Here is a 25,987-nt window from a genome sequence, read left to right as displayed (position 1 = left end):
CCCCTTGCTCTCTCAGAGATTGTGGAGCACACAGCAAGCTGCAATAACAATGGGGATATTGGTTTCGCTGAGATCAAAGCGAGTCAGTAAGCTTCTCCATCTCCCCTTCAGACGTCCAAAAGCACACTCCACCACCATTCTGCACTTGCTCAGCCGGTAGTTGTTGAGTTCTTTTTCAGCGTCCAGGGCGCCTGTATAGGGCTTCATGAGCCAGGGCATTAGCGGGTAGGCTGGGTCCCCGAGGATCACTATAGGCATCTCCACATCCCCAACAGTTATTTTGTGGTCCGGGAAGTAAATACCTTCCTGCAGCCGTCTAAACAGACCAGAGTTCCTGAAAACACGAGCGTCATGAACCTTGCCTGGCCATCTGACGTTGATGTTTGTAAAACGTCCCCTATGGTCAACCAGTGCTTGCAGCACCATTGAAAAGTAGCCCTTTCGGTTAATGTACTGGCTGGCCTGGTGGTCCGGTCCCAGGATAGGGATGTGAGTTCCATCTATAGCCCCACCGCAGTTTGGGAATCCCATCGCGGCGAAGCCATCTATGATGACCTGCACGTTTCCAAGGGTCACTACCTTTGACAGCAGTAGCTCAACGATTGCGTTGGCTACTTGCATCACAGCAACCCCCACGGTAGATTTGCCCACGCCAAAGTGGTTCGCGACTGACCGGTAGCTGTCTGGCGTTGCAAGCTTCCAGAGGGCTATGGCCACTCGCTTCTGGACAGTCAGGGCTGCTCGCATCCGGGTGTCCTTGCGCTTCAGGGCAGGGGACAGCAGCTCACAAAGTTCCAGGAAAGTTCCCTTCTGCATCCGAAAGTTTCGCAGCCACTGTGATTCATCCCAGACCTGCAGCACTATGCGGTCCCACCAGTCCGTGCTTGTTTCCCAGGCCCAGAATCGCCGTTCCACAGCATCAACATGACCCATTGCCACCATGATGTTCACGGCGCGGGGTCCCGTGCTTTGCGAGAGGTCTGTGCCACTCTCAGACTTCATGTCCTCACCGCGATGCCATAACCTCCTCGCCCGATTTCTCAGCATCTGCCTCTGGAAAAGGTGGACAATAAGGTGCGAGGTGTTGACAACGGCCATAACTGCAGCTATGGTTGCAGCGGGCTCCATGCTCGCAGTGCTGTGGCGTCCGCGCTGTCACTCACCAGAAAAGCGCATGAAATGAAATGATTGCCCGCTGGCGCTTTCAGGGAGGGAGGGCGGGAGTGACGGTTGGAAGACTACAGTTACCGAAAACCACCCTCAACACATTTTTTTCCCCAGCAGGCATTGGGGGCTCAACCCAGAATTCCAATGGGCAGCGGGGACTGCGGGAACTGTGGGATAGCTGACCACAGTGCACCGCTTCCAATGTTGACGCTTGCCCCGTTAGTGTGGACTCACAAAGTTGAATTACTGCCCTTAGTGTGGATACACACATTCGCCTTTGTAATATCGATTCCACATATTCGATTTAAGTGAAATCGAACTACTCTCGTAGTGTAGAAATACCCTTAGCCTTTACCATATTGGGCTGATTATAGCAATTTGGGCTACAAAAAAAGTTCAGCATCTAAATTGTGCTATAACATGGTTTAGCCAAGCAGCTGGATGTCAGATTAAAAAACCCTTAGATTTTAACCTAAAACATTGGTGAACATTAAAAAAGTATTTGCCAACAATTAACATGTAGTAGCATCTGAGATAGAATAGTTCTTCTCGTCACACCGAATAAGAACACTTACTTTCTTGATATTTCTACCATAATCATTGTGGTACCTGAGCCACTTACAAAAAATAAGTTACAGTTGTAAGACTGATATCACTACTCCTCTAATGGTGGAATTCTTTTTTCAGAATCAATTGATATAGGTCTTGATTCATTAAAAAGAGACTATATTCAGGAAAGCACTTAAACATTTGCTTATGTCCCACTGAAAGTAAATCATAGAGATGGGTTTTGCATTTTGTCCTGAAGACCGTGAGAATTTTGGTTATTTTAATGTATTTGTCAGGGTAGGTATGGAGAGGGAGGTAAAATGGATTGCATACCCTGAACTCAACCTCCAGCACCATTTGTCTGGTGCTATTCTCCCTCATGTGGACAGAAAATAGAAGAGTGTGTTTCCAAATGGCAGAAGGTACACAGAATGGTGTAGATGCAGTTTGGTTTTGTGGTGTTCCGGACCCACGACCAGCACATCAAAACTGATGCTTAAATGATAAATGCTTAGTAGCAGCTGCAGAGGAAGCAGGTGGTCTCTTTCTCTGGAACCTTGATTTCTTCCTGGGCAGTTCAAAACATCGCTGGAATTCTGAGAATGAAGTGGGACGGGATCTCTATTGTTTGGGATCCACTAACTGTTTGTAGGTGTGTAAATCCGAAGGGATCTTAATGTGACTCTGGAATCTTTAAGAGTACGCAAGGATTCAGCGAACAGCTTTAGCCCATCAAATGGGGAAGATCCTCAACTGTGTTTTGGACCTGCCTTGGGAATCCAGACAGCTGGAGTCAGAATGCCCTTCGCATGACCAATGCTGTAGAGATGGATCAAGCAGTAGTGTTGGCTGTTACAGGTCTCGTTGGATTCAATGCTCTAGCGCAGTGGTTCTCAAACTTCTTTTTTCGCGGACCACTTGAAAATCGCTGAGGGTCTCGGTGGACCACTTAATGATCTTTCCAAATTCTGTTTGTACCGTTCGCTAACTATCGTAAAGCGCTTTGGATAAAAGCACCATATAAAAAAGTAATAAACGTTTTTTTGTTCTACAAATAAAAGCACACAACTCATTTTAATATCAGTAGTCTTACCTTTCTAATGCAATGGATGTGCTCTCCTCTGCCGTGACAGCCCCCAATCTGGGGCTGGGAAGGAGCGGGGTCTCTCCCTCTCTCTCCTGCCGTGGCAGCCCCCAAGCTGGGGCTAGGAAGGAGGGCCATCTCTCCCCGGCAGTCGCAGTCCTGCAGCTGGGGAAAGTTGCCTCTTTCTCTGGCCGCCGCAGCCTTGCACGTCCAAAATTCTCTCCAACCCCCTATTCTCACCCCACTGCCCCCCCTCCCACCTACCCTCTATTCCCCCAAGACCACTATCTCACCTTACATGTGCATCTTTTCCAGGGTCCAGGCACCTAATTAGTGGAGCCACGCCTGTGCAGCTCCACTAATTGGGTGGGTGGGCCTTCATTGTCTTGTGTGCGGCCGCCCAGGCATGCACCTTAGAGGGAACTATCCACAGACCACCTGAATGGAGCTGGCGGACCATTGGTGGTCTGCAGACCACAGTTTGAGAACCTCTGTTCTAGCTAACAGCTGAACCTTGTTAATTAGAGCCTGAAACTGCTCATGCTAATCAGCCAGCAGATGATCAATAAAGGTGGTGAATTTGGCATAATTTGAATGACTTTACTTAGTCATGATAGCTTGATAGTTGGTGATCCTAAATTGAAGAGTCGCAGAGGAGTATGTTTTTCTGCCAAATAGATAAAGACGTTTTTGGTCTTTATTATATGGTATGGCCTTTCCATGGTGTTGTCTACCATGCCTATTCAGTGCCTGCACAACCACAAAGTTCAGTGCTAGATGGGTGAACAAAAATTCGAGCCTTTAGCCAGAGCATAACATTTCCTATTACCCATTTGCATACTGGTTGTATCGTCGCAGGGGTCTGCCAGGTGGATTTGGCAGGATCCAACAGGGCCTTGTTAATAGGCAGGGCAACTCGGGTAGAGGGAGTCAGTTGAAGAATATCCAGGACTTATGCTGCGATTCCCAGACCTCTTCCAAAAGAGGATCTGTAGAGCAGTTCATTAACTCCTGGAAGTGTCTGAAGTCATCAACCATAGACGGGAGGGGGAGGAATAACCACATAATCTTGGGAAGATGAAGAAATATTTGAGGACTGGCCTCTATCTGCCCAGGCCTCCAGCTCCTCAAAGGACTCTTGTGCCTGAGATAGTGGAGGAGGGACATTTGGAGCAGGGGAGCATCTCCCCTGGTTGTCCCCATGAGAAAGACTAGGGGCAAGAGAAAACTGCTGTTAATATGCAGTCCAAGGATCACAGTATCACCACTGGAGGGTCCAAAAGGCATCGGGTGGCATCACTGGTCTCAAACCAGGCTGTGGGAACACAGGTCTGTCTTTGATGTAACTTCTCACTCTTCTCAAAAGTGTCAGGAATGAGTTCCCTTATCTGAAGAGTAGGGGAATCTTGGACTGAGACATTTGAATTGGAGGATAATTCCTCCTCATTAAGGTAGGGAGTCCCAGCCCTTACTGAAGGTGTTGGAGAATCAAGCAGTAGGGGGGAAAGGTCTATCTTGGAGACTATGGCTATCTCTGTACTGACAAGCTTTTGTAACCCATTAACAAGGGAGACTCCAATTCCTCCGAAACAAACTCTAGAGAATTTGAACTCCTGTGGTACCAGGTGGGCTTGGAGAATGGGGCCCTGTGCCACTATCAGTACCGAGGGTATAAGTTGATCTGGAAAGTCCCTTCTAGCCAAATTAGTCGGTACTGATGAGGATGCCTAGAGAGGCACCGAGACTGTATGAGAAGTGTAGCATCTTCTTGGTACCAATGCAGTTTTAGGGGGTCAATTTTGATACAGACAATACCGAAGGAGTTATGGGCACTGTTCTCTGAGAACTGGAATGCTTAGATTCTTCTCTTGTTGCAGTGTTCTGCTTCTGTGATGTCAAAGGTTTTGATACCGAGGCATGCTTGTTGCCCTTATTCTCAGAGGAGCCTGAAGCTCCGGACAGGATGTTGGTACCAACAGCATCTGGTGCCTCAGCTGTACCCAGAGTGGGCAAGAGGTCTCTGTGGCAGTCTTACTTCGCAGGGACCAAGGTGGGTTTTCTTTTGTTCTTGGCTCCTCTTTCTATGGGTCTTCATGGATTTACCTCAGGTAGACCTAAGTGAACGTACCGAAGTTGAGGGGGCATTGTGTTCACTCAGATTGATGCCCGAGGGGGCGGGGAAGTGTCTCCTGGTCTGGAGCTGAGGCCAGCTGGAGGAAACGCTCCATCATTAAGAGTCTCGATTTTATCACTGATTCTACCTTGCCCTGCCTTTAAAAGCGGAGCAAATGGAGCACTTTTGTGGGATATAAGACTTTCTCAAACAGCGGATACAATGGGAATGCATGTCACTGACGCAGACGGCCTCCCAGCAAGAGACATGCCATTTGAAGCTCAGAGAGCCTGGCATACACCAGGGCAATGGTTATCTAGATAGGATAAGGTCCCACCCAAAAGGGGAATGGGAACAAAAGAAACTCCCCCTAAACCACTTCTTAAAATAAAATAAATAATAAAGAAAGATAGTAAGGCACACTAACACTGTCTCAGGCCAAGGCAGCTGAGAAGGAAACATGGGTGATTTGCCCATGGAGCCCCATAGAGCCTCAGAGCAGGGCCAAGGAAGCGTAGGGCTCAGGCATGGGCCAAATGGGCTCTGCCACCAAAAATCTCCAATTAAAGGTGCAAGTGGTGTGAGCACACCTGACGTGGAGCACCTATAGTGGAGCAATTCTATAGTCAAAGAAGAATACATGTTACCACCAACATCTATGCATCTGCACACATCATCCCTCAAGATATTTTTCCCCTTTGAATATGCAAGTGGTAAGTGATAGGGTAACCCTCAAAGCCACTTGTTCAGGGGTGGCCAAACCGTGGCTCGTGAGCCACATGCGGCTCTTTTACAGTTAAAGTGAGGCTCGTGGAGCACCCCCTCCTTCCATTCTCTGCCTATCAGACTGGGGGGAGGGGAAGTCAGGACTCCTGCCCTGCAGTGGGGTGGTGGGTCTAGGGGCTTCTGTTCCGGGGGGAGAAGAGTCTCAGGGTTCAGCAGAAGTGGGACTGAAGCCGCAAGCCCTGGCAAGCTCGCCCCATCTCTCAAACTTCTGAAGATTGTTTGGCCACCCCTGCTATATATTTTCCTCTTACTTTCTAACAAACAAACAAAGTATTAGCAGTAAATACAAATACTTACAGGAAGATAAGGTGCTAGAGCTCCACAGGACTCTGCCACTAGTAATCGTCTCTCTGGGTATTTGTGATTGATCTGGTGAAGAGAAATAGAATGTTTACTTTTTCTATAGTAACTGTGGTTCTTTAAGATGTTGTCAGTGTGGATCCCCCATTATAAGCACACATGAGCCTCAGGCATGCAATATCAGATGTTTCTGAATAGCAGTGTCCAACTGGGCCGGGGAATGAAGAATATCAGCAGTATCAGCCAAACAGTGATTGTAGTACCTCTCTCTCAAACCTGATAGCTGCTAAATCAGCTAAGTCCAAGGCTTAGTGTTTGATAAGGGTCAGCGGATTACTCCACACACACTATCACCTTACAGATTTCTGAAGCTGGTGGAGAATCTTGCTTGCACTCTGGTGCAGTGGGCATAGACGTTTGTTGGGAAAAGTACACCAGTCAGCTGATATATATAATTTATTTTTTGGTGAAGAGATAGCTTGATCTTTAGAGTGCCTACCTATGGCTAGAAAGACAGGGTAACAATATGAATGGGTTAGTTCTGTTGATCCTGGTTTGTGTCAGCACGCTCAGGACACCAAAGAGCTTGTGAGACTTTTCTTGCATGAACGTAGTCTTAATGTCCAGCGTCTCCACAATTTGAGACAGGAGGTCCTGGAAGTCTGAAGTCCTCTGTTGCTGCTGGTGCTACTACTGCATCCAGTGAAGAGGATTCGTTGGGAGATGATGAGGGGTGTCACTGTCCTATCATCTCCTGTTCCAGTGGGTCTGGATCCATGTCTGGTTTTGGTGTGTGGTGCCATCAGAGTGCGTGATCTCTTCCTTTTCCCAGAAATGGGGGAGGCTAATCTGCTCTGACATATAGGTGGACAGTCTCCAATAAGACCATTGGGGTCTATGTAGCATACTATAAGTGTATTGGCATAGTGAGATTGGTTAGCCAAGTACCACTCCTGCACAGGCACTCTGAATGGAGCTCCTTGATACCCTTCTTTGCATCATTCTCTGATGGCAAGGGACAGTGATTTTTCTTGATGTTGGAGACAAGGAATTAGTTAGCAATGGGAAAGAGTAGTATCCCTTCTTTAAAAGGTAGCATACCTGTATCGTCTCCAGAGATGTTCCTGACACTTCTATTGCATATCCCAGGTCCTTGCTCAGCTCAGTCATGGGAATCAATACCGGGATTGGTGCTGGGTCTCTCGCCCTGACTGACTGCCTGGGGCTTTGCCCTTGTTGGGAGTGATGTCTCATGTTCTCCTTCTGGGATTTCCCTTTGGTCTTGGAGTCATTTAGCTTGGTCTGACTGAGTTGGTGTCCCATTTAGGAGCGGGTGTAGGTACCAAGTTTAACGACTGAGGTGCTCGTTTTGAGGCAGTTAGTATAGGAGCTAGAGTAGCCTGTACTCGGACAGTCAACACTGAGGCAGTGTCTGCCAACTCTGCCAGTGCCCTCTTGGCCTTCCCTTCCACTGCCTGAACCCACACCATGATGTGTGCTCCAGGAAGCGCTAGCCAATGGTGGTTTATCTGGCCTTGCTCTGGTCGTAACTCTCACTCCAAAGTGACCTGCATGGACTTTTTCAAACAGATGTAGCTTGAGCAGAGTCTCACTGGACTCGCAGGTCCTGACAGAGAAGAACTTACATATAGAGCACATGTCCAAGATGCTGCTCTCTCTCAGGCAGGAGAGTCACTATCTTTGACATCTTTGATTAGGATCAGTCTGTTGCAGGATGGACAGGATTTGAAACCTGAGGTTTCATGTATTCTGCCATGAGAGATGGTGCCTGGCACGAAGTGCCTCACGCCACTGTACAGGAAGATGTACAGCGGAATCAACAGACTGAAACTAAGATTTTTGTCATCCAATAGATTGGAAAAGAACTAGTTTAAGAGTCTCTGAAGAGAGTCAGAGGGTCAGGCACTTGCTGGATTCCATCTTCCTGCCATGGTGGTAAGAGGGAACTGAGCCATGCCATCTTTTATGCCTTCATGCAGGAGCACAAGGAATCACAGGGTGTATGTGCGGTCCTCAGACACTGCTATTCAAAAAATTAAAGCTTGGGTTCACGAGGAACATCTGCACCTACAGTGGGACCTACACCAACATACCTGAAGAACAATACATTTCATTACTTCCTATTAAAAGCTTTTTTGCCCAGCTTCATATCTACTTTAATACTAAAATTGTTCTGTTGCAATCCTAGAGTGTTAGGCTCTTAAAAATTAGAGATTTTTAATTATAATGAACACTCTTGGAGTATCAGATGACACATCATTGACGAAAATTGATCGAAATATTCTTCCAATTAATATTTAAGGTATGGATTTAGAGAATCATATATTGGAAATGATAATTTACGTACTTGAAATGCAAGTTCCGATTCCCTGTAATGCCTGTTCTACAAAGCATAATTTGCATTTTAATAAGTTATTTTTCTGTAGTATATTACAGATGACTAGAATCCCCCCAATTCTCTTTGACTGGCTTCCTTTTTCTTGGCTCTTGCACTATCAATGCTGCACAAAAATATGTTATCAAATAAGATGGAAGTGTCTCCATACATCAAAAATATTTTCAGAACATAAAAATGGGCCATACTGGGTGAGTACAATGGTCCATTTAGGCTAGCGTTCTGTTTTCCAGCAGTGACCAGTGCCAGGTGCTTCAGAGGGAATGAACAGAACAGGGCAATTATCAAGTAATCTATCCCCTCTTGTCTAATCCCAGCATGTAGCAGTCGGAGGTTTAGGGATACTCAGAGAATGGGGCTGCTTCCCTGACCATCTTGGCTAACAATCACTGATGGACCTATCCTCCATGAACATATCCAATTCTTTTTTGAACCCTGTTATATTTTTGGCCTTCACAACATCCCCTGACGATGAGTTCCACAGGATGACTGTGCATTGTGTGAAGAAATACTTCCTTGTTTGTTTTAAATCTGCATAATAAGCAGGTTTAAAACAAATCCTTAGTAAACTGCAGAAAATCTGAATATTTCATGCTTACAACAGTAGTTACCTGTTCCCAACACTGTGGTAAGAGCTCAGCTTCTACACGTGTTGGTCCAACATGTCGAGCAAATGCCACACAACCAGTCAATATCATCTGTCTGAAAAACATCAAAATCTTAAACTTGTTTACACTGTAAATGTTTTCCTACAATAAATATTTTATGCCTCCATTTTATATCTTCTTTTTAGGAAAAGCAGATACAATAGCCTGAAAGGATTATTTAGAGCAGTGGTCCTCAACCAGAGGTCTGGGGCCCTGTGAGCAGGCTTTAAGGGGTCCACCAAGCAGGGCCAGCATTAGACTCTCTGGGGCCCAGAGCGGAAAGTTGAAGCCCCACTGCATGGGTCTGAAGCCCAGAACCCTGAGCCCTGTCATCCTGGGTTGAATCAAAGTCTGAGTAATGTAGCTTCATTGGGCCCCCCTGTGGTGTGGGCTCCAGGCAATTGCCCTGTTTGCTACCCCCTAATGCCGACCCTGGCTTTTATATGCAGAAAAATAACAGTTGTTGTGGCACAGGTGGGCCATGGAATTTTTATAGCATGTTGACAGGGGCCTCAGAAAGAAAACTGCTGAGAACCTATGATTTAGAGGATACCTATTCTCAGATACATATTATCAATAATTAAGCCCCCTTACTATGTGTTAGTTTCTAATATGGTTAGAATATCAATGCATTAGTAAAATAAGTGCACTACTACATAACATTTTGTGCCTTAAATGCTTGACGAACCTTGTTAATAGCAGTATCTGAATTTTCCTTGAGAAGTGGCTTCATGATATATACATATACACACTTTTTATTTTTAGGTGGATAAAATTCTGGTTCACAATATGTGGACTCAATTCTTGTCAGTAGGCTGGTAAGAGTAATTATATCTTGGAAGTCTGGAATTCTATGTTTTAAGAACTTAAACATTTGCAAAATAATTGTTTTGTCTAACTTTGAAACTAGAGAATGTTAATATTTTACTGTTGTGATGGTATAATATGTCAGACTATGGATTAAGGCGGAAATGGAAAAGCTATTCGTAACAGAAGTATTTGTTAGTGTTTTCTGAAAATGGTCAGCTCAAATAAAATAAATCTAAAGTTACTAGAAAGTTTTTATTTAGTCTACTGCTTTTGACACAAAATTGGTCACATGGGCTTTTAAAAGAATGATCCTATTAGTCAGAAAGGTATCTGAAATCTTCAGAAGTACTCAAGTTTGTAAAAGGTTGACAAAACTATGACTCATTAGAGAACTTGATCAGACTATGCAATCACTTTAGTTTAAAAACTTCAAGAGTAGAAATCTGAATTTTTTCGGGGAGCTCTATCCATTCACCCAGTTTACAAAAGCAAAAAACTATTCCTCCCCAGAGCTGCAAAAATGTTATATATTTCAAGTTTTTACTGCAAAAGGTTTGATTAAGTTTTACCTCCTTCCTATGGCTCTTGATTACCAGTTGAATGGCTACACCTACATCCAGAAAAATCAATTTTAAAATGTAAAGCTAGCTCATGATGCACCATGCAAGTAGGAGGATAGGAAAATTCTTTAAAAACCACTTGGGGATACCAGAGCCTCAATGCAATGTTTTCCAATATTTGAGTTCAAGTTTAACTGTGGTTTCAAGAATCTTCTCCTTTTCTAATGATGTACATATGGAACCAGAATCTATGCAGTGTGTGTATGTGCCGCCTAACCCTTTAAAGAGGAGGTGTGGACAGTGGGGTAGCCGTGTTAGTCTGAATCTGTAAAAAGCAACAGAGGGTCCTGTGGCACCTTTGAGACTAACAGAAGTATTGGGAGCATAAGCTTTCGTGGGTAAGAACCTCACTTCTTCAGATGCAAGTAATGGAAATCTCTAGAGGCAGGTATAAATCAGTGTGGAGATAACGAGGTTAGTTCAATCAGGGAGGGTGAGGTGCTCTGCTAGCAGTTGAGGTGTGAACACCAAGGGAGGAGAAACTGCTTCTGTAGTTGGATAGCCATTCACAGTCTTTGTTTAATCCTGATCTGATGGTGTCAAATTTGCAAATGAACTGGAGCTCAGCAGTTTCTCTTTGGAGTCTGGTCCTGAAGTTTTTTTGCTGTAAGATGGCTACCTTTACATCTGCTATTGTGTGGCCAGGGAGGTTGAAGTGTTCTCCTACTGGTTTTTGTATATTGCCATTCCTGATATCTGACTTGTGTCCATTTATCCTCTTGCGTAGTGACTGTCCAGGTGTGGACAGAGACTCAAGAGACAGAACAATGGTGCGACATCAGTAAGGAAGTATTTTTGACATCTGAATCCAGAAGACACAAGAGGTTCAAGTCACAAGCACCTGTGGATTCTCCTTAGCTAGCACTTGTGACATTCCAACTTCTACTTAGACACCTATCTTGCTACAATTTTGCCTATTTTTGCATGAGTTGATAAGATTGGGGTTGTATTAATTTTGCAAGTAATATACTGATTACATTCATAGCTGCTCTTGATAGAATGTTACATTCTACTAACCATGTCAGCAGCCAAAATAAATCTGTACATTTTAACACCTTAGCATAGAATATAATACCATCCCTTCAGTAAGTTTACCATTCTCCTTGTGAATTTACACATTTACTGAAACAATCAAGAATGCATCAATTTATGATGTTAATTATTGTCATGTCTACACATTCTTGATGCAGTTCACAATATGTCCTTAAGGTTGAAAGGCAGGGGTTCTGCTGGTTATTTCTCACCTACATATTAATCCATCACCCAGTCCGCCAAAAAGGAGAGATACATCCATATCAGAATGATTTCACGAAGGGAATGTTATGTATTAAGGAAAGTAAGGAATGGTGGGAAAAACCTATTGCCAGAGTGAAGTGGTTTTCTTCTTTAGTTTCTACTACATACAACAGACCTTCAAAGTTAAGGAAGGGGATAAAAGGAAAGGGAATTATTAAAGAAGAATCAAGCTAGTCAAAACTGATCTCTAGGAGAGATGCAGTAATGATCTTCCCCAAAGAATCTTAAGACTGTGAGATATGACAAAATAGTAAGGCAACTTGCAAGTGTCTGCAGTGGGTTCTTCTTTCAGCTTGAACCGCACAGCTGCACCTCAACATAAAAAGAGTATACGGATGAAAAGTTTCACTGCAGTATCAGAATATGCAGTTGTGATAGAACTTGAAATCAGCAGGTCTGGACTTTGTGCTGGAAGTGTGTCAATACTAGGAAGGGATATTTTATGTTTTTAACTCAGCTGTTCACCTGAAACCAATTCTGTGCCCTCCTAACCTTGCAACCAAGTTAGCTCAGGATCCAAAAGTGTCTTATGAGGTTGGAAACTGAGTTTTAATACACACTTCAAAAGGGAATATGGAAATAGGAGTTTCCTGAAACTGTCTTTGAAGTTAATATGAAAGGCACCCAAAAACAACTTTAAAATTGTCAAGAAATGGAAATTTGAAATAGTTTCCACACAGATATTTAATAAATATTTGGTAAAACCTATACACTCTTGTATATACAGCCTCACTGCTCTTAAGAATAAACTAAAACAAGCTTTTCCATGTATGTATGTATGTATGTATGTATGTATGTATGTATGATGAATACATACAATGTGGTGGCAACATGTCTATGGGCTAATGTGCTTATTACCCATGGATAGTGTGTACACAGTCAAGCATACATAATTAAAGCCTCTGTCAGTTACACTATATAGTTAGTATGTAATAAGTATAATTCATCAATGTTCAACTAGCTATTAACAGTTCAATGACAAATGGGATCACACTATAGCATGTCAATGTCACATTTCATCTTATCTTTTTATCTAAATAAAAAATGGAAGTAAACCTGCTGAACTGATACACCAACCCCCCCCACACCTCCAAGGCACTTATGAAAGTCCATCCATTACCCTTCTGAGATATTGTATACTTTAGGTCTCTACACAGTGGTTGATCTTGAGTAGCATATGAACATTATACCTAATAGAGCAGACTGACACCACCATTTCAAATCATTATGTCTGAATGGTTTTGACTATTTTCACTTGCATGATCCTACTGACAAGTAGTTGTACACCGTTAGACATACTACAAATAAAATTTGGGTAAAATGTTGACAGTGGAGTCAATGTTGAAGAGGAAACACTTTCCTGCTTGCACTCAGAACCTTATTTTGATTTGGGTTCATACATGTGTTAGGATTCTAGGGATGTAAAATTTAGGATTTAATTTGACAACTGAAGTTTGAATGCAGAGATCAGCTAATCAGTGGAGTATTAGAATGTTTACTAACTTTACTTTTAAGATATGAACTTTGTTGGATGGTATTGTGGAAATATTTTTCTGATATTTTCTGCTGGAAAATTGACACCTGAAATGTTAAGATATCACTCCATATTTTATAGTAAAAGGCTGAATGTGAAAGTTTAAGCAAAATATTGTTGGTTCACTTCACTTTTATTAGCTGGAAATCAGATGTCTGGTTATAGCTGTAAAGAGGCTCCCAGAAACTCGGCTTGATAAACTGCAATATTTGGATCACAAATGACTAAAATCTTACAACAAAATTGTGCAGCTCTATATATTAAAAAGGTACAGAATAATGTTAGCAACACAAATTGTATTGGGACATCCAAAACTTTTTAGCTGAGAGCACTGTACATTCTGGAGGTAGAATTCACATGCCTGAAGATCCTGAAAAGGAACAAGGACTCACCCTTTACATACAGACTTTCGGAGACCCTGTGACGTATGAAGCAATTTCAAAAACAAAAGAGAAATGTTCCAGACAAATGCTTATGAAAGAAAAATCTTTCCACTATTAAAGAAGGAAACATACCAGCCAGAGTACTGTCTTTCAACTTTAAGGATAATCTTAACAGGAGAGTAAAAGGGAACACAAAGCAATACTTCCTGAGTACTACTTAATAGAGAACTGAAGTTTAAAAAAACAAACACAAAAACATTATATGAGAGCCTAAATCATTAACACAACACATATATAAAGCTAAGAACTACAAACAAACAGTTTCAAGATTAAGTGAAAAACATCTTACCTGCCAAAACCAGACTTTAGACCTTAAGTTTTCTGAAATTTTCTTGGAACAGCTGACATCACTGATCCCTGAAGAGCAGGAACTGCTTTCCTAACACTACTTTAGGTGTCAGTGAAGTCATTAAATATTGGAGAGAAACTAAGGACCTAGGGGTCTTGACAGGTAAGCGACGAAGGAACTAGTTTTAAAAGACTGGCATATCAATATATCTCCACAAGTATTAGATTTATTATCTTAAGCTTATTTTAAAAAACATTTCAGTTCACCTTTTTTCTTAAAGGAACTGAAATATTACACTGAAGTTTGCAGAGTATATTCTTACATTTCAGTAACTATAAATTACACATGAAAGTGCAAGTCATAGAAATGGAAAGTCCCGAAGTCCACGAGTTTGTTAATACAATGTGAACTGAATGGGAAAAAAAAATAATCAATCAATAGCCCTCTAAGAGTATCCAGTTTCCATTAAACCTACTTCTTTGTCAAAAGAAAAAAGTACCCCTCGCCCCGGCCCAACGTGCACACACACACACACACACACCTTTGCTCATCATCTGGTCGTTTGATCAAATTGAACAGTATGTGTAGGAGCTGATCTCTCTCTTTGGGTTCAGGATGGAGGCAGGCTGTACACAGTATGAGTGGGATCAATTCCTAAAAAAATTGTGAGTGGAGGAAAAACCAAACAAAGTAAAAATGCTTTGGGAAAATATTCATTAATGGCAAAAGAAAGTGAACAGATATATCTAGCCACACAATAGAAAAACAAATACAGAAGACATTTTAATTGAAGTCTCTCTCTTATAAAGTGACCTGAAAATGTTAAAAGACCTAAGAAAATTATGTGCTAAATGCCTCCTTGTCATGATTTGGGGAATTCAGCACATAAAATTTAAAACCCTACCAAGATTATTAGTACACCTCTACCTTGATATAACTCTGTCCTTGGGAGCCAAAAAATCTTACTGCGTTATAGGTGAAACCGTGTTATATTGAACTTGCTTTGATCCACCGGAGTGCGCAGCCCCGCCCCCCCCGGAGCACTGATTTACCGCATTATATCCAAATTCGTGTTATATCGGGTCGCATTATATCGGAGTAGAGGTGTATTAACATTTGCAGCTCACCTCTATTAATAATTCTAGGATAGTGATGGTTAAAGTTTAATTTACATTATCTGCAGGAACTTTTAATCAATTGAACAAAATAAGTTGGTTAAAAAGTTTTAAAGCTTACACAAAGCTCATTCTGAGAGGTTAATTGTGTCAACATGGAGTTAAAGAGAAAAAGAGTGCCCCCATTCACGTTAGTCACTCACACAATTTTGTATGTACATTTGAATCAAAGTGTCAAAGATGTGGGTGAAGGAATTTGCACAGATATGCCCCTATGGTATTTATATGAAGTACAGTATGCTTTTAAAAAGAGGATTTTTCAATAAAAAGGAAAAATTTGAAATTGAATTATCTTCCCAGAGCAATAAAATTCCCATAGAAACAAGCTTCTGTTTAAAAACACACTGTGAAAAACCTTAAATGAAAAGAAAAAAAGGCTGTTCACAGTTGTAGGAACCTCTTTCCTTTCCTCAAAATCTGATGATTGTCATTCTCAGAGGAAACAGTTTTTAAAAATATGGACTGGAAATCCCTTTCCTTGACCTCAGTCATCTTAGGCCCCCACTTGGAAATAGCACAACAGCTACCTAATTCAAAATGAAGGTTAGGGAGAGAAACTTCATGGCAGGGTAGATAGAGAAAGAAGTGTCTGCTGAGATAATATCATTAAGAAATGAAAAGGGCTCGCAACATGCAAGTAATTCATTTTTCCCCTTTGGTGTGCTCATTCAGCAGTTTTTAGATTAACAAGCAATGAAGAGCAAGCAAGAATAAAGAACAGAAATTGGAAGATACTGCTGCTCTAGTAACTTTGCATGGAGACTTGAGTTTCTGCTTGATTCAGACTTTTTGAATGGGAGCTTTTCCTAATTCAGTAAATGACACTGATGGACTAGAGCTGATGGGAAGGAGAAGATTGCAACGATATAAGCTCACTTTTCTTGATTTTTCAATTCTCTACTGAGAGTAGATTTTACTTTTAAAATTGTGAGTGTTGTACAAATTGGCCAATTCCTGACAATGGCAGAGCTATCTTTGCAGTTTGATTTGTGAGGCAAATTTAACAAAAATGTTTTGCACTTATGCAGCTTTTCACCTGAGGATTTCAACGAGACATTAAATACACAGCACTGAGGTACTGCAGGTAAAATTTATTCCAAATGAGGTACAGCTTGGGGAACTATAAGTAAAACAGGTTCTTATTCATACAGACTGGAGGGGATATGGGAGTGTCTCATCTACTCTTGCAAAATCCAAAGGAGAGAGTGGGGGTAGATAACGAGCAGGTTTGGCCAGTTTGCTATTTCCTTTACTTCGTGTCAGATAATGACGTGACCAGGTACTTTTTATAGCCCAAGACAGAAATATGTGCACTTTGTTAAAGTTACCTTTTATTTAATTAGCTTTTGTGCTATACCCCATTGTAACTTTCTTCCTTTGAAGATTCATTCCCTTCTAGAACTCAATGCTAGATTTTATTTTATATACTAAAGACTCTGGGATTTTGTCTCATTTAAAATTCTGATTTTTTATTTTTTTTTAGAGTTTGTTATATATTTTTGTTTTGTACTGCATAAAGGAAAAATAAGCATCTGATTTCCTATCTTGATGCAGTGGATTCTAAAACGGTATTACAAAAAACAAACATTTTACCATGATGGCTGTCATATTTCCCCTTCAAAAAAAATGTTAGTTTGTATTAATAAACTATACAGCAATTTGGGATCTCTTCGGGACAATAAAATTGGATCAGATTTTGTAGTATGTAGGATACAATTTCCCTACAATGGGTATTGGAAAGACCTTTATATATTTAAAAAAAATCCTGGTCTCATTTTCCTGCATTCTGCCATATGCCAATGTTATCTTGATACTCTGCCCATTAATTCTTCAGCTTTCCTTGACCTGTGTAGAAGAATATTTAATTTTATTTAAAAACTATTGAGAATGGAGGAATGGGGTTTTTAGCATGCTGGATCTTTTACTGTTATGATGGTTTACTGGAGAGATGAAGAATTGTGGAGTTTCCACTCTTCTGGCTGATCTAAGTGCCCAGAGAAAAAGCTCTCTTTCTACATTGGGGGGGGGGGGGGGGGGCGGAACTAACTGAAAAATTTGATAAAAATGATCATTTATAAATTGAATGGGTATCACAGGCCACTAATACACACCTAGATATTATCTTACTCTTGTATGGAAGACTGATGAGGAACCTAAAACCATTGACATGGGGCAGATACAAGGCTAATTCTTTACCTTGCAGAAAGCTGGTTATTATAGCAGATGGAATTAGTTGTGTTTCCTTGTCCATTGGTCACATTCTTTCGTGCATACTATGGGAGAATCGAGCGTTCTCTGCATCGTTGCATCAGTGCTTCTATACTTCCTTCTATTAAGGGGAGTGGAGAAACAGTGAGAAATCTTCTTGAGTAGTGGTGTCCTATTGTGTTTTCCTGTATAATTAATGGAAGGGAGACGAGTGGGAAGGTACAAGTGGAGGTAAGAGGTGATTTCCTGTGGGGGATGCGAGGAGTTAAATAGTTGCTGCATGTGGCTAGCACAGGACAAGTGAAGTCTCTCAAAATCTTGAAAAATGGCTGATCCTTCTCCAGTCAATTAGAAAAAAGAAGGGAGAAAACAGTTGTACAGGAGTGGTTATCCTACAGGCAGAAACTTCTTTCTATCACTAGCTCTTATGTTTTGGATGGATATTTATTCAGTAAAGACCATAAGCATCTAAGATTTTTGATTTGCAACAATGGTACAGTAAATGTTTTAGAAAATGTTACATTTTCCAAGCAGGAAACACACACAGCCAAGTTTCTAGGCTACTAATTTCAACAAAAAACGTTAGAGAAAGTTGTTTAGCACTATGGAGACTATATAGTGCCTAGCAGTCAAGGAGAGGGACTTCCAGTGTTATTAAAAATAATCTTTTGCCTTCCTCAGGAAGGAATACCACTTGTGCTGAAGATAAAATGCGAGAAGATTGTGATTTTCAAAGATTTTTCCTACTTTCTTCATCTGCTCTATACTAGGGGTCCTCAATGCCCCTATTCAGCCCTGATAAGTCCCTCCTTTCTGCACTCTCTCTAGCTAAAGAGGACTAGATTAAACTTTTATTGATGCCAGTCAACACTACCAGAAGAGGTGGTTTTCAGAAGTGAGAAACTTCTCCCTTTAGATTGCTGAGCACACTGTCACTACCCAACTCCCAACACCTGTGACATGATGAATGCGACTGGAAATGTAACATCACATGTCAGAGGCCTGGTCTTCAATGCTAAGAAAAGGTATGTTTTTATCAGAGGATAACTTATGCGCATGAGCTATTCCAAAGAAAAAACACAGTGAAGACAAGGCACATTAGTTTTATCACAAAGTAAAACTAGGTGATGTCAATGCTTTAGTCCCACCAGTGACTGATCTTGCCCAGTTTACCTCATGGTAAAACTAACGTTCCTTGTCTTTAGTGTTTTTACCTCAGGATAGGATGGGAACCATATTTTTTAGATTTCTCTACTCATGTATGTTTACATTCTCAAACGATGTTGTATGCAAATTTTTTGCTGAAACTCCTTTAAAAAAGGGGCAGAGGAAATAAAACCTGCTTGATTGTAATAACTGAAATAATTGCAGTGTATAAGACACTACTGATATCCTTGTGCTAGTGTTTCACATATATTTGTATCTCTACACCTTCGTGGTAGTTTTTTTGATGAATGCCACAATTTAATCATGCATCAACATGGGGGGAGGTATGTCACATTTATTTTACTGAGAAGACCAAATTACATTCCTAATTATGGCTCATGGACTGGTAACACGATCCACTAATCCACATGAAGTCAGTCATGGATGTCACTAGGAGGTTTGCACATAAGTTAAAGAGTCAGTGGGGGAAAAACTGATATAGGATACTTATGACTACTTATTTACATCCTTTGTTTGTGTGTTGTTTATACATACAGCTGTGGTAACTAAGAGAGCAAAATTCAACTTTGCTCAGATTTATTTATGAATATATACATTTCAAAAAGAAAATATAACCCCATTAAAGGATCAAGTTTCACAGTTAACATAACATTGAAATGGGATGCTTCATACCTCTCAAAGCTATTTCTGTCTAAGACAGGTATATTTGCTCATATTTACAGGGTGATATTAGAGGATGGGGGAGGCAAGCACATTAAGCAGAGAGGAACCAGTCTACAGGCTGGGAGTTTGTTTCAGTATAGTACAGGATTGTCAAACTCAAATACATTACATAAATATCAATACATCTATTTCCAGATACATATTATTAAGTCTGCATCTGGGCACATGCTTAAAAACATTTGATGCAAACATGACTAATTTTTTGTTATTTAAACTACTCCAAAATTTTAATTTCGGATTTGGGAACCCAAAGTTAGGCACCCATAGCTATATTTATGAATCAAAATAAGTAGCCAGATTGTCAGGTTAGTGTATAAACTCTGAAAATCTAGCCACTTATTTAGATGCTTAGATTTTTATACTACACTTTGAAAGTTTTAAAACAATGCCAATATTTTAATCAGACTTCCAAAACACACAGATTAGGTTGAAAAAGATATCAACAAGGTTTCAGCCCATATGAGTTTTGTTTTCAGAATTAAGTGCCTGAAAAAGGCTGAGAATGAAAAAGTGTCTCAACATGTCTGTAAATAGTAGCTTCTACATCTTCATGCAAATATCTTTTTAAATATACAGTATATTTTACGTTCTTTTCCCAGATTGTCAAGATTGGCACCCCTTCTACATTGGTTGTTCTGTAAGATCTCAGCATTGCATTTCCTCCCCATTTTCATAAAGAGAAAATAATTAGCAACACCAGAGTTGCATTCTGCAGAAATCAACTTCACACAAGACAGCAACATGCTGTAAGAAAATGTGAGAAGATTCAATAAATCATAGATTGCAGTGTCTGTATAGCTGTTTTTGCTGCCCTCTGTAGGTTACATGGAACCTTGTTTGAAGAGAATGAATTAAAAAAAGTTGGGCACAGTGGTTTGGTAATTTGAATTAAAAATGTTTGTTTTTAAGAGATGAGGGTAAAAAAAAAAACAGAAGACTCATCACAGACATATCTTTGAAAGGTAATGAGCTGTATCTCTCTCCCTCAATTCTGTAAAAATTGTATGTACACAGACTTACAGACCACCAAAATCTTTGCCGTTAACCTACAGTTACTAAAACAATGCAGTATGCTAATTTAAAGGTATGAAGGTTCAAGTACAGCTTATTCATTTTTTATTAAATGATTAATTAAAGAGCAGTAAGATCCTGATGCTACAGGGCTTTCTCCTGTCTGCACTCTGCTCAGAGAACTCCCATTGCAGTCAACGGGGGAGCATACACACAGCAATGTCAGGATCAGTGCCACAGTTCAACACAGGGAACTATTTATATTTATGTCTTGTAAAGGGTGAGAAAAATTTTGAGTTTTGACTAAATCTGCACTGAGTACTTTCTTACTAAAGTGTTTAAAGAGATATCGCTGTTCCCTAGCTATGATTTAGTCAAAGAAATCTCATTTTGTGATATTATTGCTAGCCAAATATTTTGGGCCTTCAGTAGATACAAGGAAGCATAAGACACTAAAAATGCCAATGGCCACTACTATAATACTAATATTCATAAAACTACTGATGTTAATCTATATTCATCTTTCCTCTAGATTCCAGGATCCTACCTCAGAGAATGCTGCACTGAAGAAACTATTGTCTTAATACCCATTACAGCAAAAGTTTTAATGAAATATACAGCATAAACTCTCCATGCAATACAGTTACAATTTTCTTGTAAAGTCTTCAACCATATTGAAAAGAAGCACTCTGAAGTGATTTTTTTTAAATGCAAGAATATATTTCATCATTTATTCCTTTAGATTTTGCAAGAATAAAGTAGGTAGGAAATAGGCTAAACAGGTTAGAAAAATATTAACGCATTACACTGCTTATGCTACAAGCTATGAAAAGAAGCTGGAGTACCTGCCAAGCAGAACTGCAAATATCAGAAATTAAGCACTGATCCTGGCACATTCCACAGAATTATTTTGCAATGGTATTTTAACAGAAGCATCATTATACAGAACATTCAATAAAAAGACTTTCCTGGGATAATTTTTCTGAAACTTTCAGATGCCATGCACCTTGGTATTGCACGATAATCAACCACAGAAAACTAATCAATTTACAGAAACTTATGTCACTCAAGGATCAGTACAAATTTCTTGATTTAAAGATTTTTCAATAAAGCCTTTTATGGGTTTAAGCCAAATGCATTACTATAAACCTACCATACTGTAGGTCCCATAGATAAAGACTAAAACTGAATGTCATTATTGGAATAGTGAACATTCTCCCTCATATATTTTAAAAAAGACCAAACCTTACCCCAAGTATTAAAAATCAAACTGACTGTCTATTGCTTGACTTTTTTGTAGTTGTGATTATGTGTAACATTTACAATGAAGTCATAATGCAAACATCCACATCAGGGTTGTCTATCTTCCTTTACTCTATTGGAGTTTGCCACAGTATCCATGATTATGTAGAACCCCAAGTCTATTTATAGTCAAGATTAATAGGACACCTTCATTTAATTTTAAATTATTATTACAGATTTAAACAAAACAATGTATGGAAGATTCGTTTAATATTGAAAAAGACTGAACAGTAATTTCTTCCACCTAAAGTTAAATCGTTGAATAATAAATTGAAATGTTTATACTAAAAGTATTTAACGTTCCAAATGAACTTGAGTCAATCCTTGCTATCTTTTGAGATAGACAAAGTAATCCCATATTGTAATATCAGCAGATTTGAATCCCAACTGCTTCAAAAAGAATACTCATTAATAATAGGCCTATCTAATATAAAACATCAAAGTTCGTGACAAACAGATGGACCTACAGTAACAGTTAAGTCTTGCAGAATGCTAATGGGTGTCTTAAGCATAGAAGGAAATATTATGATACACCATGCAGTTTTACTGAACTCACCTGACAGAGGTGTAAAACCATTCTCTAGGAGCAGAGATGCATGCACAAAAGTAAGAATATGATTGCAAGTAACAGACTTTAAAAAAATAAAAACACTACAACTTCAAAATGAACAAAATGGCAACAGGGTGAAAATAATAAATAGAAAACATTTTTGGATTCCTCACCTCTCGTTTTGCAAGCAGCACATTAGGAACAATGTGTGGCAGGCAACGTCCCAGCATTAACATGACACTTTTTTCACTATCTGCAATCCGAGACACCTAGAAATCCAATTATTTTTATGACACAGTGCGACTGAAATGCAACCTTTTTCATTTATTAAAGCATTTTTCAGCAGAGACTAAACTTTCCAAGAACTATAAAAATAATCACTAGTGATTGAGCATAAATACACCTCAAAATTAGAACCTATCATTTAAATCTCACCAAATCATACACCTTGTTTCTTAATACTTGTGCACAGGATTATGATGAAATCTATATGTATATGAATTCTTCTTAAAAGCTAGAGCTACTGGTTGGTTAATGGAAGTCAGTCAGTGAGAAGATTAAAAAAGGGTATTCTGTTTACGATAAGGGAAATATACCTCTGATCCCAAACGACTCTCTGCTGACATCCGACAGAAAGATAGTAGTGCTTGATGGAAAGCTGGTGACAACGTCCTGAAATAATTTTGTCAGGAGAAAAGAAAAGAAAAGAAAAGAAAAGAAAAGAATAGATCAGAGTTGACATTGAGGGAATCCTAGTTATTCATTCAGTTTTAGTCATATATATTGTGACATCTGAAAAGCATGTTTTCTGTGTTGCATATGGGCAACTTCAACTTGTTTAAAGTCATATTTGAGCTAGATTTTAAAATCAGCAAACCCCTAGTTTTTGTTTTTTTGTTTAAATTAACTGCCATTTTGGATTGGATTAAAAATGTAATTTTTCTAATTCACAAGTTATTCCCACACGGCTCACATTCTTGAAGATAGAGAATGATGATTGTTGTACAGACAAAAATATGATTCAAAGAGTGAGGAAAATGAAGCTATGTTAACTCCAGCAGCGATAGAAAAAAATACAATCTTTGCAAACTGCCAAATGACAAGGGAAAAGTACTATTTCTGCCTCAATTTATTTTCTTGTGCATACAGTATTCCTATCCAACAAGTCTCAGAGACATTTTCCATCTTATCGTACGAATGATGCCAACACTGGAGAAGTCAATTACAACCCTTGGCACTAAACTTCAGTAATCTGGAAAAGGCAGCCAGAAAGAATTTCCAAGGTTGTAAATTTCCTACTAATCCTGTACTAAAAGCAATAGGGAAGAATTTAAGATGAACAATATTTCCCCCTAGAGTATGATGCACCACAAATTATCAACAAAAGAAATATCCCATCCTGGGTAAAAACTTAAAAATAATGGATATCAACCAATTTCAAAGAACAGAAATCTGGTAAACACATTTATTTAAGCACATATTTGTCCAATAATCCTGAAGTCAACAATATGTGATTATATTGAAAGGAAAAGCACCTCTAATTTAGACATTTCTGTACTATAAGGCTGAGGATAAGGGGGACACTAAAGTGTGCTCCTGTTTTCAGCCAAATGCACTGCAGGTGTAACTTGTACAGAAGAGAAGTATGAACGCAGGATTAAGTTGTTGCCATCAAGGTTTCTTTGTAGGAAGCCTATAAACCCTTGGGGTCTAGTGGTTATCTGGCAGAGTGTACTGGTGCCTTACAGCTGAACTTCATCTTGCTTTGCATTATTCCGAGATTTAGCATTTCTAGCTGATGCCTAACCAAGCACTTTTCACCTGGATAGAACAGAAATAGAAATAAGGTCTTATATTTTCTAGTTCCTAATCTATTCTAAGTGCTCGCCCCTACCTTCAGTTTGAGCCATGTCTTGAATTATGTCTTCCATCCCTTTTTTTTTTGGTATTAATTTATTGGTTCAGGGGATTGCCTTTTCTTATGAAAACTGTAACTGTTTGGTGGATAACTCACCAACTTTAGAAATTCTTCTGTAATTAAACTGAGAATGTCTACGTATATTTGGTTTGCAGTTTAGGATTTGGCATAGGCATAGGGACTGGATGTGGGTTTAGAGAAACTGCTTTACAAGATTTTATGCTATAGGGCTGACAAAAGAAAACCTGCCCCACTTACTCCTATCACTCTAGATCAAGCTGAAGCTTGTACTTTGTGTTTGCTTGAGAGACTATCCTGAAGAAATGCCAGGATCTGTAAAATCTTAGAATGAGCTTTATCTTGCACAGGTATTTCAATATAATACATATTGTGGCATAGGTTTCATTAATACAAGTTTCCTTGATACTAGAAGAGCTTTCAGTCTTTTTTCCAATAATTTGTTAGTTTTAGTCAGTCTTAGGGGTCATCATATGGGAACAGGATGCAGGCTTAAGCTTTTGGTCAGGAAATTTCTCATTAAACAAGTGGGAGAATGAGGTTTTGATAAAAGAGCTCCATCTAGAGCCATGGCCTTCTCGGCCAATGGGTGAATAAAACTGACGCCGTATCACTGACCCTTTTTAGCATTGTTTGGAATTATGAATCTATGAAACTAAAAAATAATAAGAGGACTTCTTAGACTTGACTTGCTCTTCTGAACTTTCTCTGATCAGAGTACCATCAAGAAAATGGCAAATAGCTATCACTATCCATTAGGACTGCCATGAGAATTATGAAGACATATGAACACCTTTTGAGAAACCACTAACCCAAAAAGTAAAGCTTTGTAATTATAAAGTGTTCCCATTGATTTATCTTCTTTGATATTTCCTGATCTGGAATGTGAGTATTTATTTTCCTGAAGTTTAGGGACACTGGAAGTGTCCTTGGATTGCCTGCATCATTTTTTAACAACCTGTTAAGTATTCCACAGATTGTTTAATTACACAGTCCATCAGAATACCTGATAAAATGTAAGGATTGACAACCATCCTTGGTTTACAGCACCACAGAGTTTACAACATATTTAGATAACCATAACACATTGTCAATTACATTTCAAAAAAGGATAAGTTTTATGTAAGGGGAGGGAATATGAAAAAGATTCAGTAAAAAAATCTAGGAGGCAGGAAGTGTTAAACTGTGTGATGACCTTGATTTAACTAAACTACTTGTTTGTTCTTATTCTGTGAAAACAAAGATATTTTAAGGTATAGAGATTTTAGATTTTAAAGCCTAGCTGCTCAAAGTTTGTTAATATTTTCTTCAAGGGTCATATCCTCGCTAGGTTGTTTTAGACATTTCTGAATATGTCAAGATTCATATCCCCTTGAAATTTTTTTAAATTTAAGATGAAAATTCTATCACTGTTTCCCAGAGATTCAAAAGTAGTTATGACAAGTTGTCACTAAATTTCCCAATGGCGTGATTAACAGCACTTAGAAAGCAAACTCTTGGCAAACAGCATATATTCTACTACAATTGGTGGACTACATTTAGATTCTAGAATCTGTTTTATCAAATCTGGTAAAATCCTTGAAGGCTTTGACTGATAGGCTTGGTTCTGTCCTCACACATACAAGGAGACGGAAAACCTTCTGAAGGCTGATAAACACAAGTATTAAAGATTTATTTTCAAATCTAAGAAGGCATTGCAAACAAGAACAAAAAGTAAATATATAACTAACCGAACAAATACAGAAAGTAGCTTACTTACTGGCAAGGGCAAGCTTAACTGGATCATACAAAGAATGCAAGTATCCTGGACTTTTGAGGTTTAATTCAAACTACTGAACACTTAAAGAGAGTCATCAGGTAA

The 25,987-nt window shown here is 39.6% G+C and overlaps 1 protein-coding gene across 4 annotated transcripts in view; it reads right to left on the bottom strand.

Annotated features, from left to right (window-relative positions):
- RELCH (RAB11 binding and LisH domain, coiled-coil and HEAT repeat containing) overlaps positions 1–25,987 on the bottom strand; it is a 122,820-nt gene that overhangs the window by 54,331 nt on the left and 42,502 nt on the right. For 3 of the 4 annotated variants that reach the window (XM_026658541.2, XM_026658565.2, XM_029912858.1), the window contains 5 exons: positions 22,787–22,862; positions 22,364–22,459; positions 14,596–14,708; positions 9,027–9,117; positions 5,997–6,068 (listed from right to left, as the gene is read on the bottom strand). In XM_026658541.2, coding sequence (XP_026514326.1) covers positions 5,997–6,068; positions 9,027–9,117; positions 14,596–14,708; positions 22,364–22,459; positions 22,787–22,862 — 448 coding nt within the window. Of the gene's footprint in view, positions 1–5,996; positions 6,069–9,026; positions 9,118–14,595; positions 14,709–17,425; positions 17,474–22,363; positions 22,460–22,786; positions 22,863–25,987 lie in introns of those variants that run through there. The other variant, XM_026658558.1, reaches the window with a different exon arrangement.

The sequence above is a fragment of the Terrapene carolina genome, unplaced genomic scaffold, assembly GCF_002925995.2.
Source record: "Terrapene carolina triunguis isolate 2854851 unplaced genomic scaffold, T_m_triunguis-2.0 Scaffold53, whole genome shotgun sequence".
Taxonomy (NCBI): domain Eukaryota; kingdom Metazoa; phylum Chordata; order Testudines; family Emydidae; genus Terrapene; species Terrapene triunguis.
This window is presented reverse-complemented; position numbering and strand designations above follow the sequence as displayed.